This window comes from Aspergillus oryzae, chromosome 6 (genome assembly GCF_000184455.2).
Source record: "Aspergillus oryzae RIB40 DNA, chromosome 6".
Classification (NCBI taxonomy): Eukaryota; Fungi; Ascomycota; class Eurotiomycetes; order Eurotiales; family Aspergillaceae; genus Aspergillus; species Aspergillus oryzae.
In genome coordinates, this window is record NC_036440.1 from 3,898,650 (window position 1) to 3,913,818 (window position 15,169).

The following is a 15,169-nucleotide window of genomic DNA, read 5'->3' on the forward strand; positions in this document are numbered from 1 at the left end:
GGAGATAATGCGGAAGAGTGGTTTATACATGGGGCTCATACCAGTTGACTGTCAGTTTGAGGCGATGCTGGTTGAAGTGAAGCTCATCACGCAGAGAGGGGGTTCGAATTGAAGATCACAGGCAAAGTGGACTCGTAGCCGAATCGGATAGCGTCTTCACGGGGTATAGATATAACCACTGTTGCAACGCGGTCTTCGATAGGAATCGTAAGGATAATGCTATGGCGAGATGTTGATGGAGGATAGAGTTTCAGGAGTTCATCCAACCTGGAAGGTGGAACGAGGAATGCCATTTCGATGACTTCTTGGGCAGGCCCTTTTGAATGTAAGAATGGATGTTTGATACAAGAGACTGAAACCTACTGACCGTGAACTTCAGGGACGCCATACGACCTTGGCTCAGTCTGCTGTATTACAGATTGGTCTTCCCTTCGAGCATCTTCTGCACTTCTATTCACCGCTAGTAAACAAATGTTGTTAGTTGATAATTCAGCGTACATGGCATCCACTCACATATCAAGAAATTCTTGAATTCCGGCGAATCTCGGAGTGGTTGCTCAGCTGCTAGTGTATCCAACACTTCGTATACTTGAGCAGGCCATCGACGTGGATGGTGCGAATCCAGGAATTCAACAACGAAGTCGAAAGTGCTCTTCGATAAATGGTTCGAATCCCAAACACTGGGAATAAAAGCAGCGGCCCATGTGATTGTCCCATCTGGCGTTAGGTTCCGAATTCTTTCAGATCGCTCGCGAGTTAACTTCTTCCTTTGGCGGACTGGCGGGTTGTCTAGCTTTGATTCCTCTGGGGGTCTGAAGAATAACTGTATATTTCTAATGAATGTGGTTTTATTTCTCAACTTGCCGGTGGCCCATAACTCTGATTTCATGGATTCGGCATGTGACAAAAGCTTTTGCCCTTCTAGAATGACAGTATGCTTTCTCCTCTTCACTAGTTCTTTTACCTCTCCAGCAAAGCTAGACGCAATTTTAGCAAGCTCCTGACTTGCTGCTTCTAAAGAGCTATATTGATCGAAATCGAGTTGCAGTCTTCCATGCTTCGCAATCTCTATCATCGAGTTGATCTCGACGATGAGACCCTGGCAACGACTAGCGCTGATGGTTGCCTGATATGGTGATTTGACATGTGGCGGCTCCATATTGCTTACAATTCTTGAGATCTTGAAGACGGATGACCTAAGAGGGGTGGTAGGTGAAGTTCTGTGAAATTGAGAGGAGAAGTTAATGAAGGAAATTGGACTAGTTGACAGAACAATGGGAGTTGGGCTATTTGTGATTTTAACCCAAGTTGTATCCGGTACTAGAGTGCCCTTGAAAGTTATATAATGGAGACACGTCACATGTCGGGTGATCTGGATCAAACCGGAACCAGAACGTCCAATCACACTTCTGTTCTGACATGCGGAAGAATCGGTTCCAGTTTCCTATCTGGCCGAAACTGCCAATCACGTTAGATCTTCATGATTTCAAATTTAGTAGTAAGTTGGGTGATTATAAATTACAACCCAACTTGGAGCTTTTTCATCATCTTCACGTACCTGTCTGGCTCGCGCCGGAAACTGTCGTTTTCTACACATCGATTCTGCTATTCTATTATTTTCTCCATGTTATGCCAGCAACATAGTATTACATCTAAATATACCATCTTAAAACGAATCGATGGGCCGACTGATCTAGGCAAGGCAGTAAACAGGCCTCATGAAGTTATAAATAGAGCCTCTGGTTTATGTAGTTTAACCATGCATGGTATTCATAGTTTTGGTTTCTATACCACTATCTGCACCTACCAAGCCTTCTCATTTCTGCATACTCTCATCGGTGCCTGCCAAATACCAATGGATTGTTTTGCCAGCATAATTGCCTTTTGCAGTGGTATTAAATGCCGCTTAGTGTCAAGTAGATGCGACGTCCAGGAGGGAAAGGTCTGGAACACATCTGCATCTGAGGCACATCATCTAACAACAGTTCAGGCCTTAATCTTCGTGGACGCCGAGAGAGGACCGGACGACCTGGTGGTGACATTTCATCGCAACCAATCCCAGGACCGCCTTCCATGGAATGAGTTCAAGTCGCTTGGCCCACCAGCTGCAACTGCAGTTGTCAAAGCTGGGTGGAAATTTGTGGCCTTAGAACAGATCGCGGAGTCAATACGCGCAAGGCGGTTCGACGAGAAGGAACTGGATAAACTTCGAAATGAGGCCAGGGACGAGCGCAAGCGGATTTCCATTCGCAAACCTTCGGATCCAGTTAGCGTTTTCGAAATAGACTAGGTCGAAGGATTGGATGGCCAGTTGCTCTAAGCCAATAGCAATAGTAGCCATGCATGTATAGATGCAGCCGATCATTGTACGTAGTATTCGTAAGTAGGTAATGAATACGGTGCCTGTCCACTCGATATAACAGGCGGTACATAAGTACTAGGAGGTGTTGGCAGGTGTGATTGTCAAAAGCCCGCCGTGTGCAGCATAAACCTGATATAAAAAAAGTAATTAGTTCTGTTGAAGCCCAAATATTAAAGCATGGTCATGTCGACCGGTCCCTGGTTTTCTTTCAATCCACCATGGCTAGCTTGCAAAGGCAGCATAACACTCTCAATAAAATTCTTGAGCACACATCAATAAGGTTTATTTGTCCAGAATGTCTTCGAGGATTCCCGCGCCCCTATCTATTATACCGCCATTTTCGAGAGCAGCAGGACGACATCCATAAGGGCCTCAGCATGAGAAACACGGACCATCAAAAATTCTTATTGTGTTATCAAAAGGCCCTCAAGGCCTCCATCCCTGCAGGACAGCTGCCAACGGATTCAAAATGCTTTGAAACTGCATATATTGTTGAGCATTATGAGGAGGATGCTGAGATGCATGAACATATAACTCCGGATACAGACACTCATAGTCAAACAGCCAGTTAGTGATTTTTTCCCAATACGGTTGATGTCCAAACAGAATTGATGTCACGCTCTAACTCATATATTCGTTTTTCAAGTGTGGTCCCATCAAGCAGATTCACTCTTTTATACAGGTCCATCTTCCTCAGCTCTGCCTTCCGATTATCTACCGCAAGGAGCGATACTTGACGAAAGCACGGTGTGGAACAACTGGGGAAACGTCAATCCAGGGTTTGAAGATGGTTTCAGCTGAGATAGAGTCAATCGGGATTGCGGTTGCCGCCCCTTGTTCAAATTTAGCTTGGCCGGTGGATGGATGCGTCTTCCTCTTCTTTTAGTGTTTGTAACATTTCGTATGTATATATTCACACACTGGTTTATGAATTAGCATCATTCGTGCGGACTTCCACCTTGTTGCTCAACGGTCTATTTGAGGCATCCTCAATTCATTCCTCCGACTGTGATAAGTGTAAAACCAAAGTAAGGAACGAACACACTTGACCCTCACTGACAAGAGTCTCGAAGCACTCTGATTGGCTTTGGCCGGAGAACACATCGTTTCATTTGACGGTTTCAGGTGGAGCCAGTGCATTTCCGCTTGGCTTAAGAGCGATACCATAGAATTATTTCTATAACCTACTCGTATCTGAATGGTCCGTGAATGCTGTATCCTGTTTGCTTCATATGGTGCTTAAAATGCTGATTATGTCTGACCTGGAGAGAAAGCTCAACACACTTAAAAAGGTCATTATACAAAGAAGTAAGACAATATTATTCGAACTGTCGACCAAGCTTGTTGATAAGAATCACTATATTGGAATATTCACTCTTCCGTGGACGTAGAAACAAACAACCCCCACCCCCTCCCAGCACAAAGTTTCTCTCAAGCCGCTTACACCGCACTTCGAGTAAACGGGTTTGGCTCGACTGGTCATACGAGCATTACATTCAGCAAATCTATCTGAGTTGGCTGCCAGACTACCTTGTCTGCCGAGTGTATTCTCATGATAACATATCACCCGCGATTGTTGTTAGACAGCCTATCGGACGAAAAATGCTAGACTAAATTCATACTCAAGAATGCTTAATAGCCTGACAAACTTGGCGCCGAAATCTTCCAATGTTTCTTCCCGCGCGTGTCGGTGGTTGTATCGTTCCCAGAGCGTCTTGCACAGCTGCTCGCAATCGTATGTTGGTGGCGATAAGAATATCAGGAGCTCTCGAGATGGTGCCGGTGCCTTTGGGCCATTGAAGGATCCATCAAAGTGCCAAGTAAGGAGAGCCAACTTAAGAAGATCGTTGTAGCTGAGTATTTCTGTCAAAGTCTCGGCGTAGCTATGGAGCAGTTCGTTGCCTGCTAGGCGATCTACCCATTCCTGCTTATACCCGCTTTTCTTGAGAGCCTGGCAAGTATCTAAGAGATTCACGGCATCACGACTGAGCGTATACCGTAAGCGGTTGCAGTCATCCGCCAAGATGCTTAAGCACCGTACTTGCAATGCTTTCACTGCTGTCTGGGCTGGAAGGCGGAGAATGGATTCGGGCAAGGGAGCAGCGTTGCAGAGAATGGACTCAGACGTGGGAACAACGTTGCGAGCCTTTGATGTATAACACTTTAGTGAGGATCATAAACAATCGTGGTTAGGAAACAAACCATGGTTTTCATCAACTGTCCGGATGGCTAAGAACAATTCAGAGTGCGATCTCGTTGATAACTTGGTGTCAAAAGATACTCTCATATATCCCATAGCCTACAACATCGCATAGTTCTTAAGATCAGTCCTTCGTTCGCGTGCAACCCTGGCATGGGAATCAAAGGAATGAAATCCTTGTTAGTCTTACCTACATAGTACAGACTTCCGTGTTTGCGGAGACCCCCTGGACTCTCCATTCGGCCCCACTTTGCACATTACTTGCTGTATTGAAAACCTAGGTATTGGAGTATGATGCAAAGTTGGCTTCTAGATCACAATCGCTGGTTGCCTCGCATCTTCTAGCTGCATATCATTGAACAGTGGTCGGACACGCGCTTAGTTCGGGATAGGTACCACAGACTATGATCATTAGCTAGAGACAGACGCAGGGAATGAGCTGGTTTACGAGTCAGGCGAAATCCTCTTTCGTTGTAGACCTGCACAGTCCGCCAAAACTAATTGGTTGGAACAGAACCTCGCTAGTTGTCTGATCCCTTTGGGGGAAGGGAAGATAAATACATATTGGCTGGTTATTACAGAATAGAGATTCCTGTAATTCTGTGATAGCACCATCTCAATCAGGAGACCCGAAACGATCTTCATTACCACAACCTATCTCACAGGCCTTTTCGCACGATGTGGGACGTGATTACCATTTCCTTCATTTTCTGTTTTTGCATTATATATTATATTCTTTCTATGTGTGGAATATTCAGCTGCCATGCTCTCGAACTCTGGAGTCAGAATAGGTAAGATCCACTCTTCTTACCATATGCTTGTTTTTACCCTGGACAATTATCAATTAACAGTATCGTAGACAAATTGCCTGGCAGTCACCGGTGTGACAAGCGGAGGTGCAAGACGGAGTTGAACAGAGTTCTGTGGCAACCCTTGAACAGCCAAGTTGCCTTAGAACCAGAGGGTTTCAAAGCACACGCAAAATGATAGCAATACAAGCCCGAATGACACGATGGAGGGATGCGGAGAGAGCAACACGAAAATAGAAAACTCCCACTCTCAGTGTGACTGCCTGGAAGGGGCAAATGAGTGGGAAAGACGGAATAGAAAATTCGGGTAGGCGGATGTAGCTAATCCAATTATCGAAAAGCCATGGGCAGAGTATGTATTGAGGCATCTGTCGACCAAGAATAAGCCACTTTTTATCCGACCTAAGAAACGACAATCCCTGTATTGCTGATATTACAATCGTACCATAAAGGAACTGTCTGCTTGCGTAAACTAACAATTAGCTGGACCCAGTTTGGACGTATTTTTTTGTTCTGAAAGTTAAATGTAAACGGTATAGTCAACATGTTCTTTGGATAGGCAGCGTTGATCTTTTCTCCTTTCCACGAATCGGCTACAACTGCAAGCCATGGGAAATTGCATGAAGACATAACCAAACTCAAATTCTCTCAAGAAATTCCCTCAGCACTAGTTTAGAACATACCTCGGATAGTCTGTTGGAGCCAGATCAGCTATCGATGCACCGGTGCCCACCTGAGAGTATTCTGTTGCAGCTGGGAGCGCGGCACGGACTCCTTCCCGTCTTGTACTTTCTGTCTTTTTTCTCCCCACCCAATGACGCCACACCAGCAAAAGACCGCGCAGTAGATTCCTAGATCAGGAAATTACTTCGCCGGGTTGTCTCCGACACGTGCACTGGGTATGCCTCGTATCACCGAACTGAGTGCGGCTGTTTGACCCAGAGTAGATTGTATAAAGAGGGCTAGAGCTTTCCCCCAAGGACGAGTACTAAAACCATCAAATTCAAGTTCAAATGGCTTCTGGCATCAACTCCACGAGTCTGCCCTCTGGCATGCTGCCATCGATGATCGAGGATCTGATTCCGGGCTTTAGTTTCTTTTCTCATTTGGTTTCTCTCTTTTTCAATATTGATATCTCGTCTCACCTACGTATCTCTGCGGCAGTCCTGGCCTTTTTGTCCTTCGCTCTCCCAGCATGTTGGAACCGGATTATCTTTCTCTTCCTATATTTTGCAACGTCGACTGAGATATGGAGCCATAACAAATTGTATCCGAGCGCCATGCGCTGGATATCCCTCCAACCAGCTTTAAATCGGACCCGTCAGCTGGTAGCAGGTACAAGGACAAGTCTCTCCACGCCATGGGATGGCGACAATGGCAAGGCCGATGATGAGAAAGACGTTCCCACGGATAACCAATCATTTGGTCAGAGCCCAAGGGAATTTTGGCTTAGAAGAAAATGTCGTCGTCATCTCGGTACACTCCGGTATACACCTTCGCAGGATAAAATCCATTTTTTCACGTACAAAGGCTCTTGGGTTGCATTGTATCGTCAGCCGTATAAAGAAACAGGGAGCCCCTGGTTTGCGGCTATGGAGAGACTTCATTTTTATGCATTGCCGGGGAAAAGACACGTCCTCGATGATCTCATGGATGAGATTCATAAGACCCCTGTTAATGGAGACCCCAAACAAGTCGCTGTGCACGAGGGGTTCAAGGTGGGGTCCAGTTGCCAATGGATGCAAGTGGCATCTAAAGATCCCCGATTCTTCTCGACTGTAGCCTTGAATCAAGATAAGAAGAGGCGTGTTGTTGAAGATCTCCAGGAATTTCTAGACCCCAGGACCAAGAGCTGGTACGAGTCCCACGGGATCCCCGTATCGACGAGGCTATCTCATTTATGGTCCGCCGGGTACTGGCAAGTCAAGCCTGTCACTAGCACTTGCCAGCTTTTCGTATTTGGATATATACGCGCTCAGCCTGAGTGCAGTTGGCCTTGATGAGACCGTCTTGGCTACTGTGTTCCGAGACCTACCAAAACATTACATTGTTCTCCTGGAAGACATCGACGAAGCCGGCATCAAGAAGCGCAGCAGCGATAGCCCCCCGAGCGGAAAGCCAGATCACAATGGAGTCGACCGTATCCAGTGGTCACCTGGGAGTGTCACCCTTTCTGCCGTCTTGAACGCTATTGACGGCGCAGCAGCGCAAGAGAACCGCGTTTTGATCATGACCACCAACCACCCCGAGCGGCTGGATCCCGCTCTCACACGTCCAGGGCGTGTGGACATGGAAATTAACATGGGTCCAGTCGAATGGCAAGAAGCTCGGCAGATGTTTCTCATGGTTTATTTGCAACCTGCCGACACTCTTTTTATGGAGATCACACCATTATCCATACCAGCCAACCCTGATTGGAGGCTGGAAGATATTGATAACTTATCCACTGCATTCGCCAGCGAAATCCCTTCGGGCCGGTTCACAGCTGCGGAGTTGCAGAGATATCTTTTGCAGTACAGGCATGATCCTTCTGCCGCAGTGCGCAACGTGAAGCGGTTATTATTCGGCCTTGAGTGCGACACGGACCTATCGGCTTTTCGCATCACAGAATCGCCTCATCAACTTAGATTCCACGACACCGCCTACTGCATCAGAGTTAGTGCCCATATATTCTTGTGGGTCTCAGGAAAACCTTGTATCCTTCTTATTCAACGCGCTCTTTGCGATAGCGAACCTGGATTTTGGAAGGTACCCGCTGGGAGTTGCGAAGAACAGGACAAAACACCACGAGATGCTCTAGAGCGAGAGGTTCGGGAAGAGACTGGCCTGCAACTGTCCCGAGTCATTCACGCTCTCCCGATTCAGACCTGGACGCGATCTAAGGAAGGCGAACAGCACGAATGGGTTGGCCTTCCATACATCATTGAGGTCTCCGAGCTCGAACATTCCATATCCCACGAAAATAGGCAAGGGGTGTCAGGGCGAGCACTAAAATGCAAGGACGTAATACAACTGAATCCTAGGGAGCACCAAGATTTTGCATGGGCAACAGAGGATGAGGTGCGACGCGACATGTATAAATTGTTTGGAAACGACAAGGAGACTATCTTTGAGGCTTTTGCAACAGTGACACAGAACTGCTCAGTCTAAGTCCAGTGTCGGCGGATGGAGTGCAGGTATGGTATGGTGCTGGAAGATGAGGCTGGGTGGTTTGAATGATGGAAGCCACGGGAAAAAGGTGTAAACTCGACAAGCTTAGGATCAATTGCAGATTTCGGGATAGGCTTCATGAATGTATTAGAAGAGGTACTCAGCCGAGAAAGAAGCAACGAAAGCCAATACAAGCTGTCTGGGTCAATGAACTTCCATATTTAGTCTCTCCACATGACATTATCACGTGGTTAACTCTCCATTCCGCGGCGGGGTCTATATTTGGAACACATCCAAACAAACCTTTCGGTTTCCTTCCATCCTGGTGGTCAGGTTGTTCTTAAGCTTACTCCCAGGACAAGCAGTAAACTGGTCCAGAAAACACCGAACTGAACTATTTAGGGTACTTAACTACCCGTGGTAATGACTGGTATCAACCCGAACTGCAACTCGCGGTGTTATATGCAATATTCTATCAGGCACTAGTTAATTTTGTTTATTTGATTCGTGGGGGTGTTCTGGCTATTTGTGGGAACGCCAGGAGTAAAAGGCGCCGGACTCGATTTGGAAACATGTTAAAATTTTGACCTGGGGGTTCTTCTCGCTTTTAACTGTAAATATCGGTTGATGATGTTTTTATGAGTTGCGGGACCTATCAAAGGTTAGCATGTGCCGTGGATCAATGCTTGGCACGGCCAATGTGCACTAATAATAATATGTGTCTCCACACGAGTCGGTCCACATGATCCTTTATCACGTGATAAATAAGCTCTAATCAGCCCTTTCTCCCAGAACAGTATATCACCTTCCCTTGGTTCCCCGTCTAAAAAATGCCATCGAAGATTCCGCCTTTACGAATTAGTTGATGCTATACGAACACTTTAAGCCAGAATAGGTTGTCCTATGTCTCTTAACTTCCATCATATCGACTTTTTGCCGACTCCAAGCCAGACTTCTCCAGTCGATTCTGTTTGTTGACATCCCGTTTGTTCTAGGTTCTTGTCGGAATAACACGCGTCGATTCTGTACATGTTCACGACTTATCGAATAGATGGATAGTTCCAGTTCTCCAGATTATAAGGCACTTTATCTGAGGGCGGAGGAAGACAAAAGAAAGGCAGAGGAGAATCAAAAGCGGGCAGAAGAAGAGCGGGACCAAGGACGGGAACGAACACGGCCAACGACCTTTCTCGAGCTCCTTCGCCTGTGCCACTCCCTTTTCTCGCTGCAGCTACGAGTTGAAACCTCGTCTCGCTCTACGACTGGTAAAATACCCCCGCCGACCGGGAAATATTGTCCGTTGCGGCTTCGGCATTGGGAAGATTGTGCCGCCAGACAACAGGAGGTTTACCGCTCTATTTGCGCCTATCTGGAGACTCCAGGGGAGACCGCCGCGCAACTATTCTCGCCCCGCCTTGTGCTGGAGGATCTGGGGCAAAGGTTTGGTGAAAGAGCTATAAGTAGTGAACAGGATCTGGAAAGCTATGAACGATTTGGTGTGGAGAACTATGTTCATGACATTATCGCAGAACTTTGCAAGAACACTGCTGCCCGAAACCAATTTGGCTTGGGCGATGGGGTCAAGTTTGACAATCATGCAAACGCCCTCGATCAAACTGAGGCTGATCCGTCCCTACTGGCTGAATCCTCGACGTACCGGCGTTCTAGACCAGATCAATTTTGCATCCGCCGCGTTGACGGTAAGAGAAATACGCTTCTTACCACAGTCGAGTATAAGCCGCCTCATAAACTGTCCGTCGAGAACCTGCGCGCTGGCTTGCGAGAGATGAACTTTTGGGAAGAGGTGGTCCAGCCCAATTCCATCCCCACGGAGGAATCCGCGAAATTGTCGTATAATGCAGCCTGGCTGACCGGATCGGCTATAACTCAAGAGTACCATGTCATGATCCAGGAAGGTCTCGAGTACTCATATTTGACGAACGGATTGGCATTGGTTCTGTTACGTGTCCCTTACGATGAGCCGGGCACGTTGTACTACCACCTGTGTGAGCCAAACATGGAGATCGATCTGAATGATGACCAGAGCTTTGATCAGCCGTTGACGACCATTGCGCGGGTATTGTGTCTGTGTTTGCTGTGTTTTGGCGCGCCGGTCCGCGACCAGGCCTGGCGAAATAAGGCACGGAAGCAGCTGCCGGTCTGGAAGACGAGTTTCGATCATACCCGCTCCCAAATCCCGGAAAGAGAATTACGACAAAACCCGCCGAGCTCCGAATATAGTCCCTCGGTGAGTTCCAGACGGACGGTCTCCGAGTACCTCCCGTCGTCCTCTCCGGTGGAATCTCCTACACAACGACGTCGAATACCGACCCGGTCTCGAGCCCAGTGCGCGCCGAATACCATGGCGCGCGAGGATTCTCCAGACTCGGATACGGACTCCGCTCCCGGCGGGCGGAAGCGTGGCTTCAGCCAGGTTACGTCATCTCCATCATCTCCATCGGTGCAGCGATCAGCCCGTCAGACGGGCACCCGGCCGAACGAACACGGTCGGTACCAACACAACGCTCAATTTTGTACCCAGCAATGTCTGTTGGGCCTGCAGCGAGGAGGCACGCTGGATGACTGCTGCCCGAATGTCGAGCTCCATCGACAGGGTGGCACCAGCAACCAACACTTGATTGACGCCAGCGGTCTGGTTCGGCGGATTAAGCAGCAACTGGACCAAAATCTCGACGTCGACTGCACCCCCATAGGAGGCTGTGGAGCATCGGGAGCGCCCTTCAAAATCACGTGCACCGCATATGGGTATACGGTCGTCGGAAAGGGAACCACGTCTTACCTGTGGAATGAGGTCAAGCGAGAGGCGGATATTTATTGTATCCTCTGGCGAGCCCAAGGGCGAGCCGTCCCGGTCTTTCTCGGCACAATTGACCTGGCCATGATCTACTTCCTGCACGGGGCTGGCCAGATCCGCCATATGCTCCTGATGGGTTGGGGCGGTGAACCCATCCACAAGTTGGAAGATGTTGAGACGATCAGGCATGAAGTTTCGCGATCACTGAAGGAGATTCGCTCACTCGGGGTATTACACCAGGACCTTCGGCCGGATAACATGCTGTGGAACGCCGAGCTAGAGCGGGTGTTGATCATTGACTTTCATCGTTCCCAATTGGATAGCCGGCCGATGAAAAAGCGAATGAGGTTACGAGAGCAGCACTCGTGTGGGGCCGACGTACACGGGCGGAAGCGACTTCGTATTGGCCAATAGCTGCATGTGCCGATAAACTTGCCATTCACAAAGCTTGGATTCAAATTTATAAGAAATCAAGTTGGATGAATCGAGTTGGCCATACAGAAATGCGAAGAGACATAACGTGAACTGACCTACTGCGCCCTGGCTCACTTTGGATGCTTTGACATTAGGGTCAGTTCCGAAACGGCCCATCTTTACGTACTCTGGGACTATATTGGAAGCTGGTATGATGGACATAGTGAGTGAGCAGCTACGGAGCACGCCATCTCAACTAGGAGTAGGAATGCCACTCCATTCTGAGGCAAAGAAACTCCAACCCACCCTCCTGAGTTGACCGGTGTAAGGACGCTTGTCACAGAATCGACTTGGCTGCCTGTTGGCTGCACGGGCATTGAGCGAGGGCAATCGAATAGGGTATCTGGTGTACTCGTTCAGCCAGCAAAACGATCTTAACAGTGAAGATATAACATACCAGTCTCTGGAGCCCAGGTACTATCTTGTTTTAGCTGATGGGAACGCCATGCCACCGCTACAGTCCGAGCGCCATGGATATGCTCCCCATCAGACGCCGCTTGTCCTTTACTCTCGGTTGTACACTCTAGGCCTTGTAAGTTTTTCGTCCATAAAGCACGGTTCAGGTTACCGAAGCATGGGTTCTGTACGGCGCTCTCCATATCCTCTACAGGCGAAGACACTGTTGAGGCGCATTCACCGCGGGTTGATCGCCGCATCACCATCTCGCCATAGGATGGAGACCTCCCAGCCAAAGAAGTTGGTGCGGCTGAACCCGGAATGTCCTAAACTCGATTGTGTCTGGCTGCCGTAGTAGACAGAGCTCAGTGAGCGATGGCTGGGCGTTTCCTGGATGGTATCACCATCCGCGTTAACCAGTCCACTAGCCCTGTCATCCTCACAATCAATGAGGATGGGCCTACTCGCCGAACCCAGCATAGAATAGTCCTGTAGCCTTTCTATGGAGGTTCGACATGTGTTTCCGAAGCCTTTTCGCCATCCACAGGTAGGGGTCGTCGTAATGGAGGTCCAGATAATGTGGGAAGCAGCTCTCGAATGTGGAAAGTGGAAGTTGTATGCCAGTTAATCTCGGACTCGGGGACTGGTCTGCTTTTATACCCTTCTCGCCCTCTTTTAACTCGGCGTGAAATGGCATGGTTGTAGTCACTGTCACTCGCACTGCGCATCAGCTGGGACATCCAACAAGCGGTAATTGGCCAGATAGTGCTTCTCTGCGTCATAGGGCAGTGCTGCGGACATGGTATCGTCAGCTTTGAACAATTTCATGTGTGACAATGGGCTCCACTACCGCGGATTAGCAAGTGGAAATGCGGATGACCGGGCATATGCTCTGAGAAGGGCTCGGCCTCCGCGCTCCCAAGGGTTAAGAGGAAACATAGTAATACCGTATGACCGCAGCGGGTTGGGATTTGCGAGGATAAATAGTCAGATACTTATGTCAATCCCCTTCGCAATGGTATAGACCAACACAGGTTAGCATCCTCTAAAAGTAAACGTGTGGGATATGGTATCATACGGGGAGGGCTAATGGTAAATGTGTAGATCTGGATGTGGGATATCAGACCGAACTGGGATTCTAGGTTATGTTCGATCCATGTCAGAATGGTAACTCAGCTAACGACAAAGGAAACATCAGACCTGGCCAATATGAATGAATTCCGCTTCCATAGGCCGTCGAGCCATGTATCATGCACCATCCACCTGCCTCGTATTGAAGTCAGACCGGGTCGGCGGCCTGTATTAATAAAGATATAAAGAACGGGTCCAATGAAAAGGTGAACCTGCCAGGTCCTCTTAGTGGTTTGGCAGTCTGAGCTCTTTTCTTTTGCGGAGGGTTGTGGTTGACATCCATCGAAGACATGAAGACCTTGTCTTACATAATCTTGGGCACCGTAGTTATTTCGTAAACTATAAATCACCGCTAAGGGTCATCCCATTCGCAGAAGGCCATCTGATAATGCGGCGACATTCCAGGACACGACGCCCATGAGGCCTACAGAACCCCTAGTGAACTGTTAGCAATCATGTCGTGTTCAAATATGTACACACACACACACACACAATTCATTAACGCCCGGCGGCTCAGCCGAAAGGGCAACTATCACTGATCTATCAACACAGGTTCTAATGTACATCTACCGTATCTCCTTGAAGCCCATACATAGATCCTTTCAGTATATGTCCTCTCAGCTGTTAATATCGTAGGAATCCCTGTGGGTTAGTAATTTTGTTGATAGACTGGCTTGAAGGCGCTTCTTCAAGTGTTCAACCTCCTATCCTCGGCAGTTGAAGCGCGTCTACCATCTGTGGCACAAGGTGGATGGTGTAGGTTAGTTAGGGGAGAGTGTCATTGTCTTGGTCGACGCGGTTAGACGGCGTCGAGTCGGCCCGTGGTCATGGCAAATCGTATTGAGGCTCGTACTGCCTCCAAATTTGGCACCCATTGCTGATCATTGGAAGGCGATTTCCCGCCCAGGCAGAGGGAGAGATTGCCCCGGTGAGTACGAGTACATTGTAGCAGTGCGATCCGTTGCGTGGTCCACTTCCGACATCGGAAGAGGAAATGCTCCACGGTTTCTCTTGCTTGTCCGCATGCACACTGGTCTGTCTGCGCGACATTGATCCGGTAGAGATACCCATTTAATCTTGCCATGCCGGTCCGGAGTTGAGCCAGCACGGTCGCTTCTTTCCAGGATAGCCCATCATACAGCTGTCGGGTGTGTTTTCCTGGGAGTGCCGCATCTACTCGTTTGATGTGTCTTCCTACGTCCTCTGGCAAGGCTTTCGTAGTGGCTGCTTGGGATCGTGCGAGATTCAACGTTGTTGATTTCATTCTGGAGACCTGTGCCTGTGGGATAGCGTCCTCGTGGGTCGCGGCCCTGGCCTGCTCTTTAGCCAGGCCCAGCAGTTTGTTGTCTTCGCTGGCAGGGACCCAAAGAATCTTGATATGGTTTCCTTTTCTCCGCAGTCTGTTTATGAGCTTGTACATCTGGCAGACGAACTCCTGGCCTGACTGTTGTCGAGGGTTCTGTATCGTGAGGGCCGTCGCTTTGTTGCTTGTGAGCAACCTGAACCTGAAGCCTTTCAGTCCCACCAGCCTGTTCAACGTATGTGCTATAGCCGCTAGCTCTGCGGAGAACGGATTCTGCTCTGATCTTGCGCCCAATGTTACGGAGAAGGTCTTCAGTTTCAATTTTCGATATTGAGGTGGCTGTTTCTCGATCGCCACCCCAAATCCTACAAACCCGTTTCGTGCCGAGCTGCTGATCGCGATCTGTATTGATCCACCCGGTATAGCCTGTGGGTCCGGCATGGCTTCGCCATCGGTCTGCATACGTGCCTCCCATGGTGCTAATGTAAACGGGTTAATAGTCTCCAGTGTTTCCATCTCGATGTTTTTC

At 48.6% G+C, this 15,169-nt stretch overlaps 3 protein-coding genes across 3 annotated transcripts; 2 read left to right on the forward strand and 1 right to left on the reverse strand.

Moving 5' to 3' along the window:
- Nucleotides 1-86: 86 nt before the first annotated feature.
- AO090138000129 (uncharacterized protein) lies at nt 87-1,421 on the reverse strand (the record flags this gene model as incomplete). Its single annotated transcript, XM_023238533.1, has 3 exons — nt 87-316; nt 499-1,196; nt 1,384-1,421. 3 exons carry the CDS (start codon nt 1,419-1,421, stop codon nt 87-89), a joined length of 966 nt encoding a protein of 321 aa, XP_023093265.1.
- Nucleotides 1,422-6,384: 4,963 nt separating this feature from the next.
- On the forward strand, nt 6,385-8,521 carry AO090138000127 (NUDIX hydrolase; the record flags this gene model as incomplete). The annotated part of the gene is made up of 2 exons (XM_023238534.1): nt 6,385-6,409; nt 7,980-8,521. 2 exons carry the CDS (start codon nt 6,385-6,387, stop codon nt 8,519-8,521), a joined length of 567 nt encoding a protein of 188 aa, XP_023093264.1.
- Nucleotides 8,522-9,572: 1,051 nt separating this feature from the next.
- AO090138000126 (uncharacterized protein) lies at nt 9,573-11,750 on the forward strand (the record flags this gene model as incomplete). Its single annotated transcript, XM_001825582.3, has 1 exon — nt 9,573-11,750. The coding sequence occupies one exon, from the start codon at nt 9,573-9,575 to the stop codon at nt 11,748-11,750; it is 2,178 nt and encodes a 725-aa protein (XP_001825634.1).
- Between the last annotated feature and the right edge of the window lie 3,419 nt (nt 11,751-15,169).